At 42.1% G+C, this 26,898-nt stretch overlaps 1 protein-coding gene across 2 annotated transcripts in view; it reads right to left on the reverse strand.

Annotated features, from left to right (window-relative positions):
- Nucleotides 1-26,898, reverse strand: part of LOC111529162 (stAR-related lipid transfer protein 9) — a 159,074-nt gene that overhangs the window by 71,117 nt on the left and 61,059 nt on the right. For both annotated transcript variants that reach the window (XM_026447939.1, XM_026447938.1), the window contains exons 4-8: nucleotides 16,450-16,566; nucleotides 13,316-13,348; nucleotides 13,168-13,229; nucleotides 12,437-12,549; nucleotides 172-241 (exon numbers count right to left, since the gene is read on the reverse strand). In XM_026447939.1, the coding sequence (XP_026303724.1) occupies nucleotides 172-241; nucleotides 12,437-12,549; nucleotides 13,168-13,229; nucleotides 13,316-13,348; nucleotides 16,450-16,566 (395 nt within the window). The remainder of the gene's footprint in view (nucleotides 1-171; nucleotides 242-12,436; nucleotides 12,550-13,167; nucleotides 13,230-13,315; nucleotides 13,349-16,449; nucleotides 16,567-26,898) is intronic.

Below are 26,898 nucleotides of genomic sequence, written 5' to 3' on the forward strand. Positions count from 1 at the left end.
GTCACCACCCCTTAACCTGGGAACACTACTGTTCTGGGAAGAGCCTCCTGGTTGGGAACACCTCTACACAGAGACAATTTTAAGTGTCATTATACACTCCCCAAAGGGAAATGGGAACACAGGATAGGAGTGTGAGGATAAAAGAATGATAGAAACAAACAAACCTGTTACCTGTTTGCAATTCCCTCCTCCAAGAGTCGGATTACTTGCTTGTAATTGGTAACTACATGTTGAGATAAACCTATTGGATTTGTGAAACAGGAAAAAGAAATTAAATGAAATTTTTGGTAAAGTTTAACCTTTTCTTGTAAGTCTTTAACTTTATCATTCCTTTTTCATATTATTTAATAGACAAAAATGAGGGAATCTGGCCAAATTCATTCAGATAATAAATTAAATCAAGAAATATTTATTGGAAACTTCTTGTCAGGTATATGATAGGCTCTAGGAATATAGGTCTCTGCTCTCACAGAGATTATGGTCTATAATTCATATAGATCATATGCTAACAACAACTATAATTCCTTACAATTCTGCTATATAGGTTATAAGAACTGTTCTCATATATTACCTCATTTGGCCCTCACAAAGTCCCTGAGGTAGGCCAGTGTTGTTTTCCCCACAAGATGGCAGACTCGGTTTGGCATACAAAATACACAGTACACTTGTCTCTGCCCTCCCACAGTTTACAATCATGGTAAGTTACACTACACAAGACAATATGGCCAAGCGCCACAGAAGTTGGAAAGATGATACATGAGGAGATCAGAGGTGTTGTCAGGGCAGGCTCTATAGAAGAAGTGAGACTTAAATTTAGCCACTATAGAATGGGGAGGCTTTAGGTAAGTGAAGAGGAGCCTATGGGTATGAAAGTAAATCTTCATGGCTGGTTACTAACCAAGTCCCAAAGGCCTTCCCAACTGTTCTAGAGAATCCCTGTATTAGAGATTCAAAAACAAAGTAACTTCATGGGCTTATTACTAAATACAATTACACCGAAAATAACAAAGTAACATAAATGAAACCAACAAAAATAATAGTCAATAGAAAGCAATCCAAGAAAGACCCAGATACCAAAGCTACCAGGTCAATTTAAAAGTAACTCTGAAGGCTGGGTGCTGTGACTCATGGCTGTGGTCCTAGCACTTTGGGAGGCTGAGGCAGGCAGACCTGAGGTCAGGAGTTTGAGTCCAGCCTGGACAACATGGAGAAACACTGTCTCTGCTAAAAATGCAAAATTAGCTGGGCGTGGTGGTGCAGGCCTGTAATCCCAGCTACTTGGGAGGCTGAGGCAGGAGAATCCCTTGAACCTGGGAGGCGAAGGTTACGGAGAGTGGAGATCACGCCATTGCACTCCAGCCTGGGTAACAAGAGTGAAATTCTGTCTCAAAATAAAAAAAGTTGGGGGGGGGGGGGGCAGCGGGGCAGGCTTGGTGGCTCACGCCTGTAATCACAGCACTTTGGGAGCCCAAGGCAGGTAGATCATGAGGTCAGGAGTTCCAAGACCAGCCTGGCCAAGATGGTGAAACCCCACCTCTACCAAAAAAACAAAAAATTAGCCGGATGTGGTGGCAGGAGCCTATAGTCCCAGCTACTCAGGAGCCTGGGGCAGGAGAATCACTTGGACCCAGGAGGCAGAGGCTGCAGTGAGCTGAGATTTCACCACTGCACTCCAGCCTGGACAATAAGAGCAAAACTTCATTTCAAAAAAAAAAAGTAACTCTGCTTACTATTTTCAAGGAGCTGAAAGACAAGATTGTAAACTTGGAAACTAAAATGAAATAATAAAATGGATATCTGAGAAATAATACTGTAAGTGAAAATAAAAACTCAATATAAAGGTTAATAGCAGGTTAGATATAGCTGAAGAATGAGTGAGCAAGAAGACAGATCAGAAGCATACTCAAAATTTAGCAGAGAGACAAAAGATTAAAAATATGGAGGCAGCCGGGTGCAGTGGCTCACGCCTGTAATCCCAACACTTTGGGAGGCTGAGGTGGGCAGATCACAAGGTCAGGAGTTCAAGGCCAGCCTGACCAACATGGTAAAACCCCATCTCTAATGAAAATACAAAAATCAGCTGGGGGTGGTGGCACGTGATGTAATCCCAGCTACTCAGGAGACCGAGGCAGGTGAATCACTTGAACCCGGGAGGTGGAGGTTGCAATGAGACGAGATCAAGCCATTGCACTCCAGCCTGGGTGACAGAGCAAGAGTCCATCTCAAAAAAAAAAAAAAAAAAATGGAGGCTAGGTGTGGTAGTGCACACCTATAATCTCAGCTACTTGAGAGGCTGAGGCAGGAGGGTCCCTTGAGCCCAGGAGTCCAAAACCAGTCTGGGCAACATTAGCAAGACTCCATGTCTAATTAATTAATTAAATATAGAAGAAACGGTAAGACTCACAGAGTATACAGAGAATAGGCCTAACATGCCTGTAATTAGAGTCCCAAGAGAAGAATGGGGTAGAAGGAATATTATAAGCAGTAATGGTAGTGGAGGGAAGAGGGGGAAAAAAAGGAAAGGTAATGGCTAAGAACTTTCTAAAACTGATAAAAAAAGATACAAAAGCACGATTCAAAAATCCCAGCATGATTTCTTAAAATCCTGCATCTACCCCTAAGTAGATCATAATAAACTGTTCAATGACTAAAGGAAAAATATTGAAAAAATTAGACTAAGAGAAGACTTCTCAGCAAAAACAGTGGAAACAGAAGACAATGGTATAATTTTTAACGACTAAAAGAAAATAGCCATTAATTAAAAATTCTATACTCAGTGAACTTTACCTTCAAGAATAAGAAAAGCAGTCCAGGCGTTGCGGCTCATGCCTGTAATCCCAGCACTTTGGGAGGCCGAGGCCGGTGGATTACTTTAGGTCAGGAGTTCAAGATCAGCCTGGCCAACATGGTAAAACCCTGTCTCTACTAAAAGTACAAAAATTAGCTGGGTGTGGTAGCAGGCGCCTGTAATCCCAGCTACTCGGGAAGCTGACGCAGCAAAATTGCTCGAACCCAGGAGGTGGAGGTTGCAGTGAGCCGAGATCACGCCACTGCACTCCAACCTGGGTGACAGAGCAAGACTCCATCTCAAACAAACAAACAAGTCAAAATAGAACTTTTCAATAGCAGATCTACACTAGAGGGAAAATGAGATTATTCTTGAAGTAGAAGGAACTCGGAGATAAAAGGTAGGATATTCTTTAAAAATTAAGAGCCATAAAAATGGCATTTAAGTCAAGAAGGGACAAACTGAGTTCAAGTCTTATAAGGTTTATTGTCTGGGAAGAAGCAGAACAACCAGTAAATATTAGACTTTGATAAGTCAATGGTCTATGTTGTAATCTCTGGAGTGACCACCAGAATAGTAAGACAATGTGTAAATAATAAGCTAGTGGAGAAGAAATATGGAATGATTTTTTAAAGTTATCAAACCAAAAGACAAAGTAAAGAAAAAGGAACATAAAATAGGAAAGGTAAAGAGAAAACACAAAATAACAGATTTAAACCTAAATAAAATTAGTGATTACATTAAATATAAGCAGACCACAATATCAAATTAAAAGACCAAAATTGTGATGAAACAAAGTTAAAACAAAGCAAAAGGAAAATTTTTTTAAATAAAAAACACATCTGAAATATATAAAGAAAACTGAAAGTAAAAAAGAAAAGAAGATAAAAATACAAACACTAACCCAAAGAAAGCTAGCTTAATTAATGCCTGACAAAGTAGACTTTAAAGTAAAAGCATTACTAGAGATAAAGAAAAATCCTTCACAATGAAAAAAGGGTTCAATGAACCAGGAAGTTTTAACAATTCTAATTTCGTATGCATGTAATAATAAAGCCTCAAAATATGTAAAACAAAAATTGGCAGAATTAAAAGGAGAAAAAGGCATCCATACTCATAGCAGGAAAGTTTAACTTGCCTTTCTTAGTATCTGTTAAAACAAGTGGAAAAATAAGCTGGGCGCGGTGGCTCAAGCCTGTAATCCCAGCACTTTGGGAGGTCGAGACGGGCAGATCACGAGGTCAGGAGATCGAGACCATCCTGGCTAACACTGTGAAACCCCGTCTCTACTAAAAAATGCAAAAAACTAGCTGGGCGAGGTGGCGGGCGCCTGTAGTCCCAGCTACTTGGGAGGCTGAGGCAGGAGAATGGTGTAAACCCGGGAGGCGGAGCTTGCAGTGAGCTGAGATCCGGCCACTGCACCCCAGCCTGGGCCACAGAGCGAGACTCTGTCTCAAAAAAAAAAAAAAAAAAAAAAAAAGTGGAAAAATAGAATCAATAGGGGCACAGAAGATTTGAACAAGTATCAAACCTGATAAATAGTAATATATAAACACCATGCCCAACAATTGTATAATATACATGCTCTTCAAGCACACATGGAAAATTTACAAAAACTGGCCAATGTGCTAGGCTACAAATCAAACCGTGCTATATATATTTCAAACTTTTTCATTATTATTATTCCTATTATCTGTTATGATGATCTGTGATCAGTAATCTTTGATGTTACTATAATAATTGTGTTGGTACACCAAGAACCTTGCCCGTATAGAAAAGCGAACTTAACTGATAAATGTATATGTTCTGACTGTTCCACCAAGCAACCTTTCCCCTACCTTTCTCGCTCTACTCAGGCCTCCCTATTCCCTGAGACACAACAATACTGAAATTAGGCCAATTAATAACCCTACAATGGCCTTTAAGTGTCCAAGTGAAAGAAAGAGTCTCTCATTTTAAATCAAAAGCTAGAAACGCTCAAGTTTAGCAAGGAAGGTGTGTTGAAAGCCAAGAAAGGCTGAAAGCTAGGCCTCTTGTGCCCAACAGTTGGCCAGGCTGTGAACGCAAAGGAAAAGTTCTTGAAGGAAATTAAAAGTGCTACTCCTTGAACACATGAATGATAAGAAAACAAAACAGTCTTCTTGATGATATGAAGAAAGTTTTTACAGTATGGCTAGAAGATCAAACCATCACAACATTCTCCTAAGCCAGAGACTAATCCAGAGCAAAGCCCTGATTTCCTTCAATGCTATGAAGGCTGAGAGAAGTGAGGAAGCTGCAGAAGAAAAGTTGGAGCTGGCAGAGGTTGGTTCAAGAGGTTTAAGGAAATAAGCTTCTCAGTAACATGGAAGTGCAAGGTGAAGCAAACAAGTGCTGACAGAGAAGCTGTAACGAGTTATCCAAAAGATACAGCTAAAGCTAAGATAACAAAGGTAGCTACCCTAAACAACAGAATTTCAATGTAGACAAATCAGGCTTCCACTGGAAAAAGGTGTCATCTAGGATTTTCAGAGCTAGAAAGAAGCGGCTAATGTCTGGTTTCAAAGCTTCAAAAGACAGGCTGATTCTCCTGTTAGGGGCTAAGGTAGCTGGTGACTTTATTTTATTATTATGATTACTATTATTTGAGATGGAGTTTCACTCTTGTTCACCAGGCTGGAGTGCGGTGGCACAATCTTGGCTCACTGCAACCTCTGCCTCCCAGGTTCAAGTGATTCTCCTGCCTTAGCCTCCCGAGTAGCTGGAATTACAGGTGCACGCCACCACGTCTGGCTAATTTTGGCATTCTTAGTAGATATGGGAATTTCACCATGTTGGCCAGGCTAGTCTCGAACTCCTGATCTCAGGTGATCCACCCAGCTCAACCTCCCAAAGTGCTGGCATTACAGGCATGAGCCACCACGCTCAGCCGCTGGTGACTTTAAATTGAAGCCATTATCACTCTGAAAATCCTAAGGCCAGGCTGGGCATGGTGGCTTACAGCTGTAATCCCAGAACTTCGGAAGGCCAAGGCAGGTGGATCTCCTGAGCCCACGAGTTCAAGACCAGCCTGGGCAACATGGTGAAACCCTGTCTCCACAAAATACACAAAAAATTAGCCAGCTATGGTAGCGCATGGGTGGGAAAATGAATCACATGAGCCTGGGAAGTTGAGGCTGCAGTGAGCTGTGATCACGCCACTGCACTCCAGATGGGGTGATAGAGCAAGACCCTCCCTCTCTCAAAAAAAAAAAAATCCTAGGGCCCTTAAGATTCATGCTAAATCTACTCTGCCTGTGCCCTAGAAATGGAACCATAAAGCCTGGATGACAGCACATCTGCTTACAGTAAGCTCACTGTTGAGAACTACTGCTCAGAAAAAAAGATTATTTTCAAAATATTACTGCTCGTTGACAGTGTTCCTGGTCACCCAAGGGCTCTCTTGGAGACGTACAAGAAGGCTAATGTTGTTTCATGCTTGCTAACGTAACATCTGTTCTACGGCCCATGGACCAAGGAGTTCTTTCGACTTTGATAATTTAAGAATTTCTTTTTTTTTTGAGACGAAGTCTCACTCTGTCGCCCAGGCTGGAGTGTAGTGGCCGGATCTCAGCTCACCGCAAGCTCCGCCTCCCGGGTTCCCGCCCTTCTCCTGCCTCAGCCTCCCAAGTAGCTGGGACTACAGGCGCCCGCCACCTCGCCCAGCTAGTTTTTTGTATTTTTTAGTAGAGACGGGGTTTCACAGTGTTAGCCAGGATGGTCTTGATCTCCTGACCTCGTGATCCGCCTGTCTCGGCCTCCCAAAGTGCTGGGATTACAGGCTTGAGCCACCGCGCCCGGCCAAGAAATACATTTCATAAACCTATAGCTGCCATAGTGATTCCTCTGATGGATCTGGGCAAAGTCTACTGGAAACTTTCTGGAAATAATTCACCATTCTAGATGGCATTAAGGACATTCATGACTCATGAGAGGAGCTCAAAATATCAACATTGAGGTGCTTGGAAGAAGTTGGTTCCAACCCTCATGAATGACCTTAAGGGGTTCAAGACTTTGGTGGAGGAAGTAATTCCAGAGTGGTGGAACTATCAAGAGAAGCAGAACGAGAAGAGGAGCCTGAAGATGTGACTGAATTGCCAATCTCAGGATCAAATGTGAATGCAGGATGGGTTGCTTCCTATGGATGAGCAGAGAAAGTGGTTTCTTGAGATGGAAGCTACTCCTGGTGAAGATGCTGTGAATATTGTTGAAATGACAAAAAAAAAAAAAGAAACAGAATATTACATAAACTCAGTTGATAAAGAAGTGTCAGGATTTGAGAGGACTGACTCCAACTCTGAAATAAGTTCTACTGTGAGTAAAATGCTATCAAACAGCATTTTACACTACAGAAAAAGTTTTCATGAAAGGAAGAGTCAATTATGTAACAAACTCCATAAGTTGTTTTAAGAAATTGCCACAGCCATGCAAACCTTGAGCAATCAGTATCCTGATCAGTCAGCAGCCATCATCACTAAGGAAAAATCCTGCACCAGCCAAGAGATTATGACTCACTGAAGGCTCAGGTAACCACTAGCATTTTTTAGCAATAAAGTATTTTTAAATTAAGGTATGTACATTTTTAATACATAATGCTACTTTGTACTTAATAAAATATAGCATAAATATAACTTTTATATGCACTGGGAAACGAAAACATTTGTGTTTTTATTTTGATTTTTGCTTTATTGTGATACTCACTTTGTGGTGGCCTGGAATCAAACTTGCAATATATCCAAAGCATGTCTGCATACATGTTGTTTTAGGTGAAATTATATGGAGCATCATGTTCTTTGAACTCAATACTATTAAACTAGATACCTATAACCAAAATACAACTAGAAAATCCCTGAGTGTTAAAAAATAAAGAAACTCACTTCTAAACCCATGGGTCAAAAGAAATCATGTTGGAAATTATATATTTTTTAAACTGATTAATGATGAAAACACTACACATTAAAACTGGTGCAATACAGCTAAAGTCACGCTTACAGGGAAATTTATAGCTCTAAATAAATATACTAAAAAAGAGGAGGCCAAGGCAGGCGGATCACGAGGTCAGGAGTTTGACACAATCTTGGCCAACGTGGTGAAACCTCACCTCTACTAAAAAGACAAAAGTTAGCTGGGTGCGGTAGTGCACATCTGTAGTCCCAGCTACGCAGGAGGCTCAGGCAGGAGAATCGCTTGAACCCAGGAGGCGGAGGTGCAGTGACCCAAGATCACGCCACTGTACTCCAGCCTGGTGACAGAGGGAGACTCTGTTTAAAAAACAAAACAAAACAAAACAAAAAAATGAGAGACCAGGTGCAGTGGCTCATGCCTGTAATCCCAGTACTTTGGGAGGCCAAGGCGGGTGTATCACCTGAGGTCAGGAGTTCAAGACCAGCCTGACCAATAAGGTAAAACCCCATCTCTACTAAAAATACAAAAATTAGCCAGGCATGGTGGTGCATGCCTGTAATCCCAGCTACTTAGGAGGCTGAGGCAGCAGAATTGCTGGAACTAGGAGGCGGAGGTTGCAGTGAGCCAATATCCTACCACTGCACTCCAGCCTGGGTGACAGAGTGAAAAACAAAATCAAAAACAATAAAAGGGTAACTTTGATGAAGTAATTTTATATCTGTTGAATCTAGTAAAGAAGATTCAGGGCTTGTAATTAAGACATTGCTTTCATTCATTTTTCTAGTAATTCATCCTTATTTTATTTTATAAATGTATTAGTATGCCAAAGATTGGAATTAAAAAAAAAAAACTGACTCTTCTAGCCTGGGCAACATAGCAAGACCCCCATCTCTAAAAGAAAAAATAAACAGCTGGCACATGTCTGTAGTATCAGCTACTTGGGAGGCTGAGGTAGGAGGACTGCCTGAGACCAGGAGTTTGAGGCTGCAGTGAGTCACAATTGTGCCACTGCACTCCAGCCTGGGTGAGAGTGTGAGACTCTGATCCAAAAGCAAAACACTACCACAAAAAAAAAACTGGTCCTTCACCACAGTTCAAGAAGCAGATAGAATATCTCTTAAAACTAATCACTATTGCAAATATATTACTTAATGGTAAAATGGTGAAGCTTTCCTCTGAGAACAAGACTGTTACCACTTTTATTTACTATTGTACTAGAGGTCCTAGTTTATGCAGAAAGGCAAGAAAAAAAAAGGCACAAGAACTAAATAGTTGGGGTTGGGAGGAAACTCCTGTGACTTACAGATTGAGTATATAGGAAATACAGAATTTTTCTCAAGTTCCAACTACCTACCTCTTGGTTTGCACCTGTACCTTTACATTAAAATAAAGACCACAGTGAAAATACAGTACTGTCTTTGTCTTACTTAGGTATCAGTTTAGATCCTATAACCACTGGCCTCTTATGTGTGCTTTGGGCAGGCCGTTGTGCATTTCAGATTTCAACTTAATCTCTCATCTAATTAATAAACTTTTTAATGGAAAGGCTACTCCTTTCCTTTCTTTGGATTTAGGTAGCTATCAAGGTCCATCTCACAATTCTGAACTGGAACTGCAAGTTCTTTAAGGGCTTATATTTTCATATTTCCCATGGCACCCGGAATACTATAGGCATCTTATAGGTACTCAATAAATTTCTACTTCTGTCTAGTTTTCTAGAAATCTATAATGAACGGGTGCGGGATCTGTTGAAGCAATCTGGTCAAAAAAAGCCCTATACCCTGCGGGTCAGGGGGCATCCAGAGATGAGAAGTTTGATACCACTGCATCGACTCATGGTCTGCCTTGAAAGTATTGCTTTACACAGATATTGCTTACACAGATATTCAAGCTAGAAACCACTTTCCACTTTAAAGTCATATTCACAGAATGGATGAGCCTTAAGAAAGATGGACGGACAGATAGATAAGATATATATATATATATATCAATAAAGAAAGAAAACATTTTTAAAGAAAAGTTTACTAAGATCTCATCAGAGGGTGGTGATGGGAATAACGTAGTTCAGTGTGACTACTCAGGGTCCTAGCTTCCAAGGCGGGTTCTATACTATTTCAGCTCATGGTTCCTTCACTAAGAAATGTCCACCAGTATTTGTAAAGGTTTAAGAATGTTCAGAGTGGTTCAAGAAACTTGTGACACAGAATCTAAGAGATTTTTCACTGGTTTAGAATTTAGCATTTCTTACCTCCTTCCCCTCAAGGGTTCACTCCATAAAGGTATTCAAAAGTGTCCCGAACTTTGCACCATGAACCCTGAGATTTGAGTCCTGATCCTGTCATTGACGTTGGACATATGACCCAAGCTGTATGACCTTGCAAGAATCATATTTTCTGGGTTGCAGGCACTGTGCCAATCAAATAATCTAGGATCCTAGGCCTCTCTCTAGGCTCTTGATGTTCAGGATTCTGTTCCATTCCTCTCTTCCAGTCCAGTGCCAGTTTCTCAGTTTCAATTCTGCCCCAACTCTAGCTGTGTGACTTTGGGAACAACCCTTAACTTTCTCCAGATTTCATTGTTTTCTGTATAACGCGGATATCTGAACTATGTCTGAGTTCTCCTCTGGTTACTCCTCCCACACGTACACACACATTTTTTTGAGACAGAGTCTTGCTCTGTCACCAGGCTGGAGTGCATGCAGCTGAGCGATCTCGGCTCACTGCAACCTCCGGCCTCCTGGGTTCAAGCAATTCTCCTGCCTCAGCCTCCCGAGTAGCTGGGACTACAGGTATGTGCCACCATGCCCCGCTAATTTTTTGTATTTTTAGTAGAGACAGGGTTTCACCATGTTGGCCAGGATGGTCTCAATCTCCTGACCTCGTGATCTGACTGCCTAAGCCTCCCAAAGTGTTGGGATTACAGGCGTGACCCAGCCCACACAGACTTTTAAGATGAGAAGTTTGATACCACTGCATCGACTCATGGTCTGCCTTGAAAGTATTGCTTTACACAGATATGTATACCCACAGAGTTTTACAGAGCAAACTTAAACTGGTTACAGAGTTTTACAGAGCAAACTTAAACTGGTTCCTAGCAAGGGAAATGGTATTTTTGTTGTTGTTTCTAAGCTGCCATTTATGATTAAACATTTGGGGAAAGACACAGGTAGCAGAATCAGTCACTGGCATACCTATTATATCATCCATTTGCCATGCCCTGACCAGAGAACAGAAGCTCTTGATTGTTCATGTCCTGCTCCTTATCAGGATTTAAATTAGCATACTACAGCCAGGCACACTGGCTTACATCTATAATCCTAGCACTTTAGGAAGCTGAGGTGGGAGGATCACTTGAGGCCAGGAGTTCAAGACCAGCCTGGGCAACATAGTGAGATCCCATCTCTACAGCAAATTTAAAAATTAGCTGCCTAGGTGCACGCCTGTAGCCCTAGCTACTTGGGAGACTGGGGCGGAAGGATCACTTGAGCCCAGGAGTTCAGGTTGCAGGAAGCTATGATTGCATCACTGCATTCCAGCTTGGGCTACAGAGTAAGACTTTGTGGCTAAAAATAAAAATAAAAAATAAACTAGCATACTGCTATAGGAACAAAAAATGTATATATTACTTTGTTTTGTTTTGTTTTTTTCTGAGATGGAGTCTCATTCTGTCGCACAGGCTGGAGTGCAGTTGTGCAATCTCGACTCATTGCAACCTCTGCCTCCCGGGTTTAAGCGATTCTCCTGCCTCAGCCTCCTGAGTAGCTGGGATTACAGGTATGCGCCACCACACCCAGCTAATCTTTTGTATTTTTAGTAGAGACAAGGTTTCCCCATGTTGGCCAAGCTGGTCTTGAACTCCCGACCTCCAACAATTCACCCACCTCAGCCTCCCAAAGTGCTGGGATTACAGGCATACGCCATTGTACCTGGACGATGTATTAACTCTTATAAGTGGCCTGGAAGGGTAAAAACTTCGCCCATAAAAGAACCCAACTATTGCTACTTAATAGCAGGATCTACCTTAATGATATAAGACAGATGGTACCAAGCACCAAACATCAGTACTTGGTTAGGAAACACATCAAATCCTACTCCATGTCTGATGTCTGACTTCGCCCTATCTCTCCTACCTACTGACTACCATCACCAATGGAAGAGAAAGGGGACTGGTTTACCAGGGAACCAGTAGAGGCTCTGCTATATCAGGCGCCTGAAGATCCCACCACATTCCCTACAGTTTTCCCTCTCATTCACCATGCTTTAGCCACACTGGCCCCTTGAAAACACCAAGCCTTCTCCCAGGGCTCTAGTCCATTCCACTCCCTCTTCCTGAAACACTTCTCACCTTGTTACATCATTCTTCACATGACTATACTCCTTTCAGGTCTCAGCTTAAATGTTTCCTCCTCAGAGAAGCTCTTCCTGATCACCCCATAAAGGTGGGTCACCAACACTTTCCAATGTTCTTTGCCACTGACATCTATTTATTTATTAGCCTTTATCACTACTTGTAATTGTTTGTTTCCTGACTCACACCCACTAGATTGTAAGCTTGCCTGAGGGCAGGACCACGTCTTCTCTATTTGTCAATACATATTCAGTGTCTAGTACAGTAGTTGGCACACAATAAGTGTTCATTACACATATGTTCAATGAATTAGTTAACATTAGGAGAGCTTCCCAGGCTTCAGTTTGGTTTCAGATCTCCAGGACCACAGTAGCTCACCTTGTACATAGGGCCCCATCTCTGGATGCTCCCTGACCCGCAGGGTATAGGGCTTTTTTTGACCAGATTGCTTCAACAGATCCCGCACCCGTTCATTATAGATTTCTAGAAAACTAGACAGAAGTAGAAAAAGGCAACATAATTATATTTTGAAAAAAAGTAGAAACAACATTGAGCTAAAAATCAGGAGGTCTTAGTTCCTGTTCTAGCTCCACCTCTAACATTCTAAGGCACTGATCAAGCCAAGGTTCCCCCTTGAGTCTCTCTCCATACATATACAAAAGTGTTTTTTTTTAATTGTATTTTTATTTTTGAGACAGAGTCTCACTCTATCTCACAGGCTGGAGTGCAGTGGAACAATCTCGGCTCACTGCAACCTCCGCCTCCCAGATTCACAACACCCGGCCACAGAGGTTGTTTCTTGAGTGAGTTTCAAACATGACCCTTGAGCTCTATTGTTCTGTGAAGGCATCTCAAGGGCTACTTGACAGCCAGGGTCAGCTGGGCCACAGAAGGAAAGACGTGCTTGTTAAGTTTATGGGTAGGAAATTAAGTTTTCAACAACCAAGGGCCTAAGTATGTTTCTCAGCTCTTGTACTGCAAGATATTTCTTCTGTGGCTTTTCTCCATCCCTGTGGTGACTCTAGAAGCAAAGACAGGACAGCTGAACACGGTAGAATGTGGAGTGGAAGGAGAACTACTGTAGGTCCCGGAGCTTGGTAGGTTCTTACCTTACTTTTATCCTACAGGAGGAAGGCAGTGAGGTACAGTCTTTCTGCCTGATGAAGAGACCCTGCACAAACCAGAGGGTTGGGGTTTCATTGTAGGAACTGTACAGAGACCTACTTTGAGAGGACCCAGCCAAAAGACAGTGTATACCTCACATATCCGTGGTGTCAGCCCAACAGAGGCCTGGAGAACAGAAGAAAGGAAAGCATTATTGTTTACTCAAGATGATGCTCTCCCCCACCAAATACCCAGGAACCATCCTCAGCACGGGGGATGGGTGCCTGGACTCCTTGTGCTAGTCTCTTCACTTCACGCAGTTTCACTGGAGAATACAGAAGACTTTTATGTGCCAGTGCTCCGAGAGACACTCATGGAAGAAATAAGCAGATGACAGGCATATGTATCACCATAAGAAGGAAAAGAGGAGGCCGGGCGCGGTGGCTCACGTCTGTAATCCCAGCACTTTGAGAGGCCGAGGCAGGCGGATCACGAGGTCAGGAGATCGAGACCATCCCGGCTAACACATGAAACCCCGTCTCTACTAAAATATAAAAAAAATTAGCCAGACGTGGTGGCGGGCACCTATAGTCCCAGCTACTCGGGAGGCTGAGGCAGGAGAATGGCGTGAACAAGGGAGGTGGAGCTAACAGTGAGCTGAGATGACGCTACTGCACTCCAGCCTGGGTGCAAGACTCTGCACCTGGAGCAAGACTCTGATTTTAAAAAAAAAAAAAAAGAAGGAGGAAAAGAGAAGCCAGCACACCCAGTTACCTGCTTTTATGCAACGAAGGTTACATTATTCTTGGATAAAAATACTTTACCAATGTTCCTCCTAGACTCCCTACACCTGGGGATTGGAGTATGTAAGTATTCAAAATACACATTTAGACCAGGTGTGGTGGCTCACCCCTGTAATCCCAGCACTTTGGGAGGCTGAGGTGGGTGGATCACTTGAGCTCAGGAGTTAGAGACAAGCCTGGGCAACTTGCGGAGACCCTGTCTCTGGCTAATACAAAAAAAAATAGCCTGGTATGGAGGCGTGTGCCTATGGTCTCAGCGACTCAGGAGACTAAGGTGGGAGGATCACTTGAACCCAGGAGGCAGAGGCTGCAGTAAGCTGAGATTGCACCACTGCACTCCAACCTGGGTAACAGAGACCCCATCTCAAAAACAAAACAAAACAACAACAACAAAAAAACACATTTAGAAAGAGGTAGTTTTGTCATCTTGCATCCAGTGCTAACTTGTACTCAGTTAAGGGCTTTATATTTTTGGTTTAGTGGCCAATTTCTTCTTTTTTTAAAATTATTATTTGTTTAAAATAGAGTTTCACTCTTGTTGCCCAGGCTGGAGTGCAATGGCACAATCTCGGCTCACTTCAACCTCCATCTCCCGAGTTCAAGCAATTCTCCTGCCTCAGCTTCCCGAGTAGCTGGGAGTACATCACACCTGGCTAATTTTTGTATTTGTAATAGAGACAGGGTTTCACCATGTTGGCCAGGCTGGTCTCGAACTCCTGAGCTCAGGTGATCCACCCGCCTCAGCCTCCCAAAGTACTGGGATTACAGGTGTGAGCCAACGCAGCCAGCCCCAATTCTTTTAATGTCAAATACTGTGAAATCACACTAAACACAGGACAAAGTGAGCAATGAGCTAGGCCCAAGGCATCAGGGATAATCATCTAAGAGGAATCATGTTCTGTAGAATGTTTCTGTGTAGTATTTGTTACCCACCTAACAGGATATATATATACTTTTAGAGACAGGGTCTCTTTATTATTTATTTATTTATTTATTTTATTTATTTATTTTATTTTTTGAGACGAAGTCTCGCCCCATTGCCCAGGTTGGAGAGCAATGGTACAATCTCAGCTTACTGCAACCTCAGCCTCCCGAGTTCAAGTGATTCTCATGCCTCAGCCTCCCAGATAGCTGGGATTACAGGTGCGTGCCACCACATCTGGCTAATTTTTGTATTTTTAGTAGAGACTTGGTTTCACCATATTGGCCAGGCTGGCCTTGAACTCCTGACCTTGTGATCCGCCCACCTCGGCCTCCCAATGTGCTGGGATTACAGGAATGAGCCACCGCACCCAGCTGAGACAGGGTCTCTTACTCTGTTGTCCAGGCTGGAGTACAGTGGCAAGATCATGGCTGATCACTGCAACCTCAACCTCCCAGGCTGAAGCCATCCTCCCACCTCAGCCTCCTAAGTAGCTGGGACCACAGGCATGTGCCCCCACACCCAGCTAATTTTTGTATTTTTTATAGAGATAGGGTCTCCCTATGTTGCCCAGACTGTTGGCTCAAATTCCTGGGCTTAAGAGATCTTTCTGCCTCAGCTACCCCAAAGTGTTGAGATTATAGGTGTAAACCACTGCACCTGGCACCCCGACCAGGATACTTCTAAACCCAAAACAAAAAGGTATTCTTAAGGAACTCTGCCCTCCTGATTTTCTGCGATAAAGGAAGGCTCTCATTAAATCCTATATACTTTTGAAAGCCCCCGGCTCAGGAACTAGTTCTCCTGCTTTCTTCTAATACACAGATTTAACACATGTAGGCTTGGAGCTTGGCCACAATAATCAAATCTCTGCACAGCTCTAGCCTGCACTTAAGATTTAGTCCAGGTCTTGTCCACAACAAAGGTGCAAAACAGCTTCAAATAACGAACCTGGAGATAACAAGAAATTCAGTAGGACTGACAAGAACTGCTTTGTTGAAGGGAGCTGTAAAATTCTAAGGCTCTTCAGGGTTTAATAAAAAGGGGTTAATTATTCAAAGTTTACCTTCCAATTACCTTCCTGAAAAACTCTTTTTTTTTTTTTTTTTTTTTTTTTTTGAGACGGAGTTTCACTCTTGTTGCCCAGGCTGGAGTGCAATGGCATGATCTCAGCTCACCACAACCTCTGCCTCCCGGGTTCAAGTGATTCGTGATTCTCCTGCCTCAGCCTCCCGAGTAGCTGGGATTACAGGCATGCGCCAGCACGCCAAGCTAATTTTTTTGTATTTTTAATAGAGACGAGGTTTCTCCATGTTGGTCAGGCTGGTCTCGAACTCCCAACCTCAGGTGATTCGCCCGCCTTGGCCTCCCAAAGTGCTGGGATTACAGGCATGAGCCAATGCGCCCAGCCGAAAAACTCATTCTTAAAACAGAGGAAGGCTCATTCAATCTTCTTTAAAGTTGACCAACTACAGAAATCATATTCTATCTCACAGTAGTAAGGACAATGCAAAGTTCAGGCTTGCTGTGGCATTAGTACTGTATCTCATTGTAATACTCACTGGGGTCCCCAGCATGGTATATGTCTTCCCAGAGCCTGTCTGTCCATAAGCAAAAAGGCACATGTTATAGCCTTTGGCAACTCCAGACAGTACTTCCATCCCTAAATCCTGGAAAACCTGTAACAACAAAAGCAGAGGAAACATCACTGTGGTCCTTCTTCTCATAGCAGATTTAGAATTATTTTCTAATCTAAAAAATATTTCAAACATCCATGACTATTAATTCACTACCATTTCATAAGAATCAATTTAGCTTCATAAAAAGATAGCTAAGGAAAATTCATTCATTCAGCCCGTCAAATTCTTTAACTGCCTACTGTATCTAGACACAATACTAGACTCTGAAGATACAAAAGTAATATGGTCTCTAAACTTAAGGCAAAGAAAGTGTAGAAGAGCAAAGATATGCAAGCAAAATAATTCTGTATCTCTCGTAAGAAATGTTTAATATGGTTAATCAGGTAAAGCTGCAGTGAAATATTGCCCAATAACAAGAAATTCAGGGCCTTAGGATATCACACTGAAGATCAGTAAGACCAGAAGTTAGGGAGGTGTTTTCCATGTGCATTTATTTTCTATACACCCCCTCCTCACATTGACCCCAAGCGCTGGCTGGTTCTGCTGGTCATTTACCCCTGCTTCAGTGAATCAGAAACAGGCAGAGGTCCTCATGTGAAAACTCCTATACTTGTTATACTGCTTGGAAGTCCTACTGAGCTCTAGTTCGGCAGACTCTGGTCTCAGGAAAAAATAGCCAGTTTTATGGGGAAGGCACAGCTTCCTAGTTCAGCCAGTCTTCAGCAGAATGCTATGTGGGCATCTGCATACCCATGGCTGGTACGGCGGACATTTACCCTTTGTATTGTTGCCCAGCATCAAAATACTCTTCCTTTGAACCTTTGGTTGTGTCAGTCTCCGTGGGAAGCACAGCTCAATGCTCTACTACAGAAGCCAAACAGGCCAGATATTCCTCTCCACCTAGGACAACACTAGCTCATGAAATGAGGCCAGACAGGGCTGGATACAGTGGCTCATGCCTGTAATTCCAGCACTTTGGGAGGATGAGGTGAGTGGATCACCTGAGGTCACGAGCTCGAGACTAGCCTGGCCAACATGGCGAAACCCTGTCTCTACTAAAAATACAAAAAATTTCCCGGGCATGGTGGCGGGCACCTATAATCCCAGCTACTTGGGAAGTGGAGGTAGGAGAATCACTTGAACCCAGAAAGTGGAAGTGCAATGAGCTGAGATCGTGCCATTGCATTCCAGCCTGGGAGAGAGAGACTCCATCTCAAAAAAAAAAGAAAGAAAGAAAGAAATGGGGCCAAACAACTACATGTCACTTGACAAGCCAAATATCATTTGAATTTTGAAAGAAAGACATAAAAATAAAGAATAGTTAATAAATTGTCCATACTGGCATCAAGGATCCAATAGCACTGCCTGCTAGACATACAGTGGTAGAAGTGCCAAGTGTGGTGCTCAAATCAGACAATTCTGCAATATGGTTCCGCCTGGGGTCCCTGCTGCTTAGTATCCCATGTCTTCCTGCCCATTTTTCAACTTTCCCCTCAATTCTGTGACTCCTCTGATATGATTCCAAAGTGTAGTGTGTTCTTACACTTCAAAGCTGTGTGATCTTGGGCAAGTTACTTAAACTGTAAATTTTAGTTTCTTTAGGTATAAAATGTTTATTTTTGTATCTGTAATACAGGTTTGTTGTGAAGATTAAACAAGGTAATACACTTAATTAGGGACAAAGATAGGAGCTGCTAACTCAAGACTATACTTTCTGCTTTTTTTTTTTTTTTTTTTGAGACAGGGTCTTGCTCTGTCCCCCAGGCTGGAGTGCAGTGGCACAATCTTGACTTACCACAGCCTCGACCTCTTGGGCTCAAACGATCTCCCCACCTTGGTCTCCTGAGCAGCTGGAACTGCAGGTGTGCACCACCATGCCCAGCTAATTTTTTTGTATTTTTGTAGAGACAGGTCTCCCCATGTTGCCCAGGCTGGTCTTGAACTCCTGGGGTCAAGTGATCCACGTGCTTCAGCCTCCCAAAGTGCTGGGATTACAGGTGTGAGCCACTGTGCCTGGCCCTTCATTTATTTATTTATTTATTCTTAAGAGACATGGTCTTATCCTGTCAGCTAGGCTGAAGTACAGTGGCACAATCATAGCTTACTGCAGCTTTGAACACCTGGGCTCAAGGGATCATCTCGCCTCAGCCTCTTGAGTAGCTTGGATCTTAAGGGCATTTTTATTATTTTTCTCTTTGTTAGTTTGTTTATTTGTTTTAATAATCAGTGTTAAGTTGTCATCAGTTTAAACAAATGGGTTATTTGCAAGCCTCGTGGTAATCTCAAATCAAAAAACCTACAAAAGATACACAAAAAATAAAAAGAAATTAAAACATGCCACCAAAGAAAACCACCTTCACAAAACAGGAAGACAGAAAGAAAAAAGAGGGAAGAAAAGACCACAAAACAACCAGAAAAGAAATAACAAAATGGCAGAAGTCCTTACTCATCAATAATAACATTGAATGTAAAGGCACTAAACTCTCCAATCAAAAGACAGAGCTAAATGGATTTAAAAAACAAGACCCGGCCGGGCGCGGTGGCTCAAGCCTGTAATCCCAGCACTTTGGGAGGCCGAGACGGGTGGATCACGAGGTCAGGAGATCGAGACCATCCTGGCTAACACGGTGAAACCCCATCTCTACTAAAAAATACAAAAAAAAAAAACTAGCCAGGCGAGGTGGCGGGCGCCTGTAGTCCCAGCTACTCGGGAGGCTGAGGCAGGAGAATGGCGTAAACCCGGGAGGCGGAGCTTGCAGTGAGCTAAGATCCGGCCACTGTACTCCAGCCTGGGCGACAGAGCGAGACTCCGTCTCAAAAAAAAAAAAAAAAACAAGACCCAACAATCTATTGCCTACAGGAAACACACTTCACCTGTGAATACACATATACACTGAAAACAAAGGGAGAGAAAAAGATACTCCATGCAAATGGAAACCAAAAAAGAGCAGAATTAGCTACATGTGTATCAGACAAAATAGATTTCAACACAAAAACTTAAAAGAGACAAAGGTCATTATATAATCAGAAAGGGGTCAATTCAGCAAAAGGATGTAACAATTATAAATATATATGCACCCAACACTGCATCACCCAGATAAATAAAGCAAGTATTATTAAAGCTAAAGAGAGAAAGAGAGACCTCAACACAGTAATAGCTGGAGATTTCAACACCCCACTTTCAGCATTGGATAGATCATTCAGACAGAAAATCAACAAAGAAATGTTGGACTTAATCTGCACTGTAAACCAAATGGACCTAATAGATATTTACGGAACATTTTAACCAATGGCTGCAGAATACACATTCTTCTCCTCAGCACATGCATCACTCTCAAGAATAGACCATGTGTTAGGCCATAAAACATGTTTTAAAGAATTAAAAAAAAAAATCTTCCTGAAAGGTGGGTTAAGGAAAAAATAAATAATAAAACAATTCAAAAAAGTTGAAATCATATCAAGTATCTTCTATGACCACAATGAAATAAAATTAGAAATAATAACAAGAGGAATTTTGGAAACTATATACACACATGGAAATTAAACAGTATGTTCCTGAATGACCAGTAGGTCACTGAACAACATAAGAAGAAAATTTTCAAATTTCTTTTTTTTTGGAGACAGAATCTCACTCTGTCACCCAGGCTAGAGTACAATGGTGTGATCTCAGCTCACTGCAACCTCCACCTCCCGGGTTCAAGCAATTCTCATGCCCCGGTATCCCAAGTAGCTGAGACTACTGGTGTGCACCACCACGCCTGGCTAACTTTTGGTATTTTAATAGAGACAGGGTTTCACCATGTTTCACAGGCTGGTCTTTAACTCCTGAGCTCAGGTAGTCTGCCCGCCTTGGCATCACAAAGTACTAGGATTACAGTCTTAAGCCACCATGCCTGGCCTAAAATTCTTGAAACAAATAGATATGGAAACACAACATACCAAAACAAATGGGATACAGCGAAAGTACCACTAAGAGAAAAGTTTACAGCAATAAGCATCTATATAAAAAAAAGTAGAAAAACGTCAAATAACCTAACAATGCATCTTAAAAACTAGAAAAGTGGCCAGGCATGGTGGTCCATGTCTGTAATCCCAGCACTTTGGAAGGCCAAGACAAGAAGATCACTTGAGCCCAGGAGTTCAAGACCAGCCTGGACTCAAGCTCTATAAACTCTTGCAATATAGCAAGAATTCATTTCTATTTTTTTAATAAGAAAAAGAACTAGAAAAGCAAGAACGAATCAAACACAAAATTAGAAGAAAAAATTAGAGAGAAATAAATGAAATTGAAATGAAAAAAGCAATGCAAAAGATCAATAAATTGAAAAGCTGGTATTTTGAAAAGATAAAATTGATAAGCCTTTAGACAAAGAAAAAAAGACCCACATAAATAAAATCAGAGATGAAAAAGGAAGCATTACAACTGACACTGCAGAAATCCAAAGGCCCGTTAGAGACTACTATGACTATACACCAATAAACTGGAAAACCTAGAAAAAAATGGATAAATTCCTAGACACATACAATCTACCAAAATTGAACCACGAAGAAATCCAAAACCTGCATAGAACAATAGCAAGTAATGAAGCTGTAATAAAAATCTTCCAGCAAAGAAAAGCCCAGAACCCAATGGCTTCACTGCTGAATTTTACCAAACATTTAAAGAAGAACTAATGCCAAGCCTACTAAAACTACTCCAAAAAAATGAAAAAGGGAATACTTACAAACTCATCTTTCAAGGCCAGTATTACCCTGATACCAAAACCACACAAAGATACATCCAAAAAAGAAAACTACAGGCCAATATCCCTGATGAACATTGATGCAAAAATCTTCAACAAAATACCAGCAAACCGAATTCAACATGTTAAAAAGATCATTCACGCCGGGCATGGTGGCTCATACCTGTAATCTCAGCACTTTGGGAGGCCTGAGGTGATGGATATCCCATCTACCCTGATGTGATTACTACGCATTATATGCCTGTATCAAAATATCTCATGTACCTCACAAATATATATACCTACTATACACCCATAATTTTATTTTCTTTTTCTGAGACAAGGTTTCACTCTGTTGCCCAGGCTAGAGTGCAGTGGCACAATCATAGCTTACTGCAGCCTCAACTTCCCAGGCTCAAGCAATCCTCTCACCTGAGCCTCCCAAGTAGCTGGGACTACAGGCATGTGCCCCCATGCCCAGCTAATTTTTGTATTTTTTTGTAGAGATGGGGTTTCGTCATGTTGCCCAGGCTGGTCTCAAACTCCTGAACTCAAAGCGATCTGCCCACCTCGGCCTCCTAGAAAACAACTGGCCAAGCACAGTGGTGCACACTTGTAATCCCAGCACTTTGGGAGACTGAGAGGCCTCAGCTACTTGGAAGGCTGAAGTGGAAGGATTGCTTGAGCCACGGAGGTAGAGGTTGAAGCCAGCCGACATCACACCACTGCACTCCATCTACCTGGGGCAAGACAGCGAGACGCTGTCTTGAAAAAAAATTGATATCAAAAACCCTCTCATAAACCATTAAATTAAAGAAAAGCTGGCCAGGCGCGGTGGCTCACACCTGTAATCTCAGCACTTTGGGAGGCCGAGGCGGCACGGATGACCTGGAGTCAGGAGTTCGAGACCAGCCTGACCAACATGGTGAAGCCCCATCTCTACTTTAAAAAATACAAAATTAGCCTAGCATGGGGGCACGTGCCTGTAATCCTAGCTACTCAGGAGGCTGAGACAAGAGAATCATTTGAACTTGGAAGGTGGAGGCTGCAGTGAGCGCACCACTACGTTCTAGCCTGGGCAACAAGAGTGAAACTCTTTCCCCGGCCACCAAAAAAAAAGAAGAAGAAGAAAAGAAATAATTAAAACTCTTGCCAGGTGTGGTGGCTCATGCCTGTAATCCCAGCACTTTGGGAGGCTGATGTGGGAAAATCACTTGAGGTCAGGAGTTCAGAGACCAGCCTGGCCAACATGGTGAAACCCTGTCTCTACTAAAAAATATAACAATTAGCCAGGCATGGTGGCAGGTGCCTGTAATGCCAGTTATTTGGGAAGCTGAGGCAGGAGAATAGCTCAAACTTGGGAGGCAGAGGCTGCAGTGAGCCGATATCGCACCATTGTGCCCCAGCCTGGGCAACAGAACTAGGCTTGGTCTCAAAAAATAAATAAATAAATAAAATAATAATAACTAAAACTCTTTCCTCGTATCTTGAAGGTTTTGTTAGGGCTTGGTGTCATTCTTTTTCTTTTAATAAATATGAAAATCATTCCACTGAGAGGGAGGTTACTTATCCAACAAAATACATGTAGTCCTTGGCCCTTAATACCTTCCTACAGAAAAGTTTCATGCATGTCTATTACAAACTGAAACTGCTATTAAAAACTAAAATTTTCACACAGAAAAGAAATTCTACATTAGTTTTTGTTAATCTATCAAAAAAAAAAAGGAAGAAAATAACAGCCGGGCATGGTGGCTCACACCTGTAAACCCAGCACTTTGGGAGGCCAAGGCAGGCGGCTCACCTGAGGTCAGGAGTTCAAGACCAGCCTGGCCAACATGGTGAAACCCCACCTCTACTAAAATACAAAAATTAGCCGGGAGTGGTGGCATGCGTCTGTAATCCCAGCTACTTGGGAGGCTGAGACAAGGGAACTGCTTGAGCCCAGGAGGTGGAGGTTGCAGTGAGCCAAGATCACGCCACTGCACTCTAGCCTGGGAGACAGTGAGACTCTGTCTCCAAAAACAGAAAATAGCTTTAAGGCTGGTGGTGGTGGCTCACGCCTGTAATCTCAGCACTTTGGGAGGCTGAGGTGGGCGGACCACTTGAGGTCAGAAATACGAGACTAGCCTGGCCAAGATGGTGAAACCCCATCTCTACTAAAAATACAAAAATTAGCTGGTTGTGGTAGTGCACACCTGTAATTCCAGCTACTTGGGAGACTGAGGCAGGAGAACCATTTGAACCTGGAACACAGAGGTTGCAGTGGGCCAAGACCGTGCCACCACACTCCAGCCTGGGTGACAGATTGAGACTGTCTCAAACAAAAAGGAAAATAACTTTAAATGTTTATGATGTATTCTGTTTAAATGTATTTTAAATATTACTTATCTCTATGGGTCTGTAACTCCATTGTTAAAATAAAAGAATTATATTAGAAAACTTTATTCCGTTTTAGAAAAACTGCTACTAAATGCAGTAACAGATAACATCTTTACTGACAAGGGTATTTGTGTATTCACTATGAGAATTATTCTTATGTTTTATTATATAAATAATTATGTTCAAAGTAACAAAGAAAAAAAAAAAAAAAAAGACAGGCCGGGCATGGTAGCTCATGCCTGTAAACCCAGAACTTACGGAGGCCAGGGCAAGTGAATCACCTGAGGTCAGGAGTTCAAGACCAGTCTGGCCAACATGGTGAAACCCTGTCTCTACGAAAAATACAAAAAATTAGCTGGGTGTGGTGGCACATGCCTATAGTTCCAGCTACTTGGGAGGTTGGGGCAGAAGAATCACTTGAACCTGGGAGGCGGAGGTTGCAGCGAGCCGAGATTGTGTCACTGCACTCCAGCCTGGATAACAGAGGGAGATTCTCTCTCAAAAAAAAAAAAAAAAGACAACAGAAAATGGTGAGAAACAAAAATGATCCCACTATTCAGAGATAATACACTTTTTTTTATATATATACTTTAAGTTCTAGGGTACATGTGCACAACATGCAGGTTTGTTACATATGTATACATCTGCCATATTGGTGTGCTGCACCCATTAACTCGTCATTTACATTAGGTATATCTCCTAATGCTACCCCTCCCCTCTCCCCACAATAGGCCCTGGTGTGTGATATTCCCCTTCCTGTGTCCAAGTGATCTCATTGTTCAATTCCCACCTATGAGTGAGAACATGCAGTTTTTCGTTTTCTGTTCTTGTATCGTTTGCTGAGAATGATGGTTTCCAGCTGCATCCATGTCCCTACAAAGGACGCAAACTCATCCTTTTTATGGCTGCATAGTATTCCATGGTGTATATGTGCCACATTTTCTTAATCCAGTCTGCCACTGATGGACATTTGGGTTGATTCCAAGTCTTTGCTATTGTGAATAGTGCCGCAATAAACATACGTGTGCATGTGTCTTTGTAGTAGCATAATTTATAATCCTTTGGGTATATACCCAGTAGTGGGATGGCTGGGTCATATGGTACATCTAGTTCTAGATCCTTGAGGAATTGCCATACTGTTTTCCATAATGGTTGAACTAGTTTACAATCCCACCAACAGTGTAAAAGTGTTCCTATTTCTCCATATCCTCTCCAGCACCTGTTGTTTCCTGATTTTTAAATGATTTCCATTCTAATTGGTGTGAGATGGTATCTCATTGTGGTTTTGATTTGCATTTCTCTGATGGCGAGTGATGATGAGCATTTTTTCATGTGTCTGTTGGCTGCATGAATGTCTTCTTTTGAGAAGTGTCTGTTCATACTCTTTGCCCACTTTTTGATGGGGTTGTTTTTTTCTTGTAAATTTGTTTGAGTTCTTTGTAGGTTCTGGATATTAGCCCTTTGTCAGATGAGTAGATTGCAAAAATTTTCTCCCATTCTGTAGGTTGCCTGTTCACTCTGATGGTAGTTTCTTTTGCTGTGCAGAAGCTCTTTAGTTTAATTAGATCCCATTTGTCAATTTTGGCTTTTGTTGCCATTGCTTTTGGTGTTTTAGACATGAAGTCCTTGCCCACGCCTAAGTCCTGAATGGTACTACCTAGGTTTTCTTCTAGAGTTTTTATGGTTTTAGGTCTAACATTTAAGTCTCTAATCCATTTTGAATTAATTTTTGTATAAGGAGTAAGGAAAGGATCCAGTTTCAGCTTTCTGCTTATGGCTAGCCAATTTTCCCAGCAGTATTAATTAAATAGGTAATCTTTTCCCCATGTCTTGTTTCTTTCAGGTTTGTCAAAGATCAGATGGCTGTAGATGTGTGGTATTATTTCTGAGGGCTCTGGTCTGTTCCATTGGTCTATATCTCTGTTTTGGTACCAGTACCAAAACATGCTGTTTTGGTTACTGTAGCCTTGTAGTATAGTTTGAAGTCAAGCAGCATGATGCCTCCAGCTTTGTTCTTTTGGCTTAGCATTGTCTTGGCAATGCGGGCTCTTTTTTGGTTCCATATGAACTTTAAAGCAGTTTTTTCCAATTCTGTGAAGAAACTCATTGGTAGCTTAATGGGGATGGCATTGAATCTATAAATTACCTTGGGCAGTATGGCCATTTTCACAATATTGATTCTTCCTATCCATGAGCATGGAATGTTCTTCCATTTGTTTGTGTCCTCTTTTATTTCACTGAGCAGTGGTTTGTAGTTCTCCTTGAAGAGGTCCTTTACATCCCTTGTAAGTTGGATTCCTAAGTATTTTATTCTCTTTGAAGCTATTGCGAATGGGAGTTCATTCTGATTTGGCTCTCTGTTTGTCCGTTACTGGTGTATAGGAATGCTTGTGATTTTTGCACATTGATTTTGTATCCTGAGACTTTGCTGAAGTTGCTTACCAGCTTAAGGAGATTTGGGCCTGAGACGATGGGGCTTTCTAAATATCCCTGGGATGCAAGGCTGGTTCAACATACGCAAATCAATAAACGTAATCCAGCATATATACAGAACCAAAGACAAAGACCACATGATTATCTCAATAGATGCAGAAAAGGCCTTTGACAAAATTCAACAGCCCTTCATGCTAAAAATTCTCAATAAATTTGGTATTCATGGAACATATCTCAAAATAATAAGAGCTATTTATGACAAACCCACAGTCAATATCATACTGAATGGGCAAAAACTGGAAGCATTTCCTTTGAAAACTGGCACAAGACAGGGATGCCCTCTCTCACCACTCCTATTCAATATAGTGTTGGAAGTTCTGGCCAGGGCAGTCAGGCAGGATAAAGAAATAAAAGGTATTCAGTTAGGAAAAGAAGCAGTCAAATTGTCCCTGTTTGGAGATAATACATTCTTAACATTTGGTGTTGAAATAACTCTTTCAGACTTTTGTTCTAGTTCTAGATGATCTATCTAACATTCCTTCAAGGTCTTAAATTCTGTTGTAAATACAGTAATTAAGAATACTTGAGGCCGGGCACAGTGGCTCAAGCCTGTAATCCCGGCACTTTGGGAGGCCGAGACAGGCGGATCACGAGGTCAGGAGATCGAGACCATCCTGGCTAACATGGTGAAACCCTGTCTCTACTAAAAAATACAAAAAAACTAGCCAGGCGCGGTGGCGGGCGCCTGTAGTCCCAGCTACTCCGGAGGCTGAGGCAGGAGAATGGCGTAAACCCGGGAGGCGGAGCTTGCAGTGAGCTGAGATCCGGCCACTGCACT

Source organism: Piliocolobus tephrosceles, unplaced genomic scaffold, assembly GCF_002776525.5.
Source record: "Piliocolobus tephrosceles isolate RC106 unplaced genomic scaffold, ASM277652v3 unscaffolded_110, whole genome shotgun sequence".
NCBI classification, from domain to species: Eukaryota; Metazoa; Chordata; class Mammalia; order Primates; family Cercopithecidae; genus Piliocolobus; species Piliocolobus tephrosceles.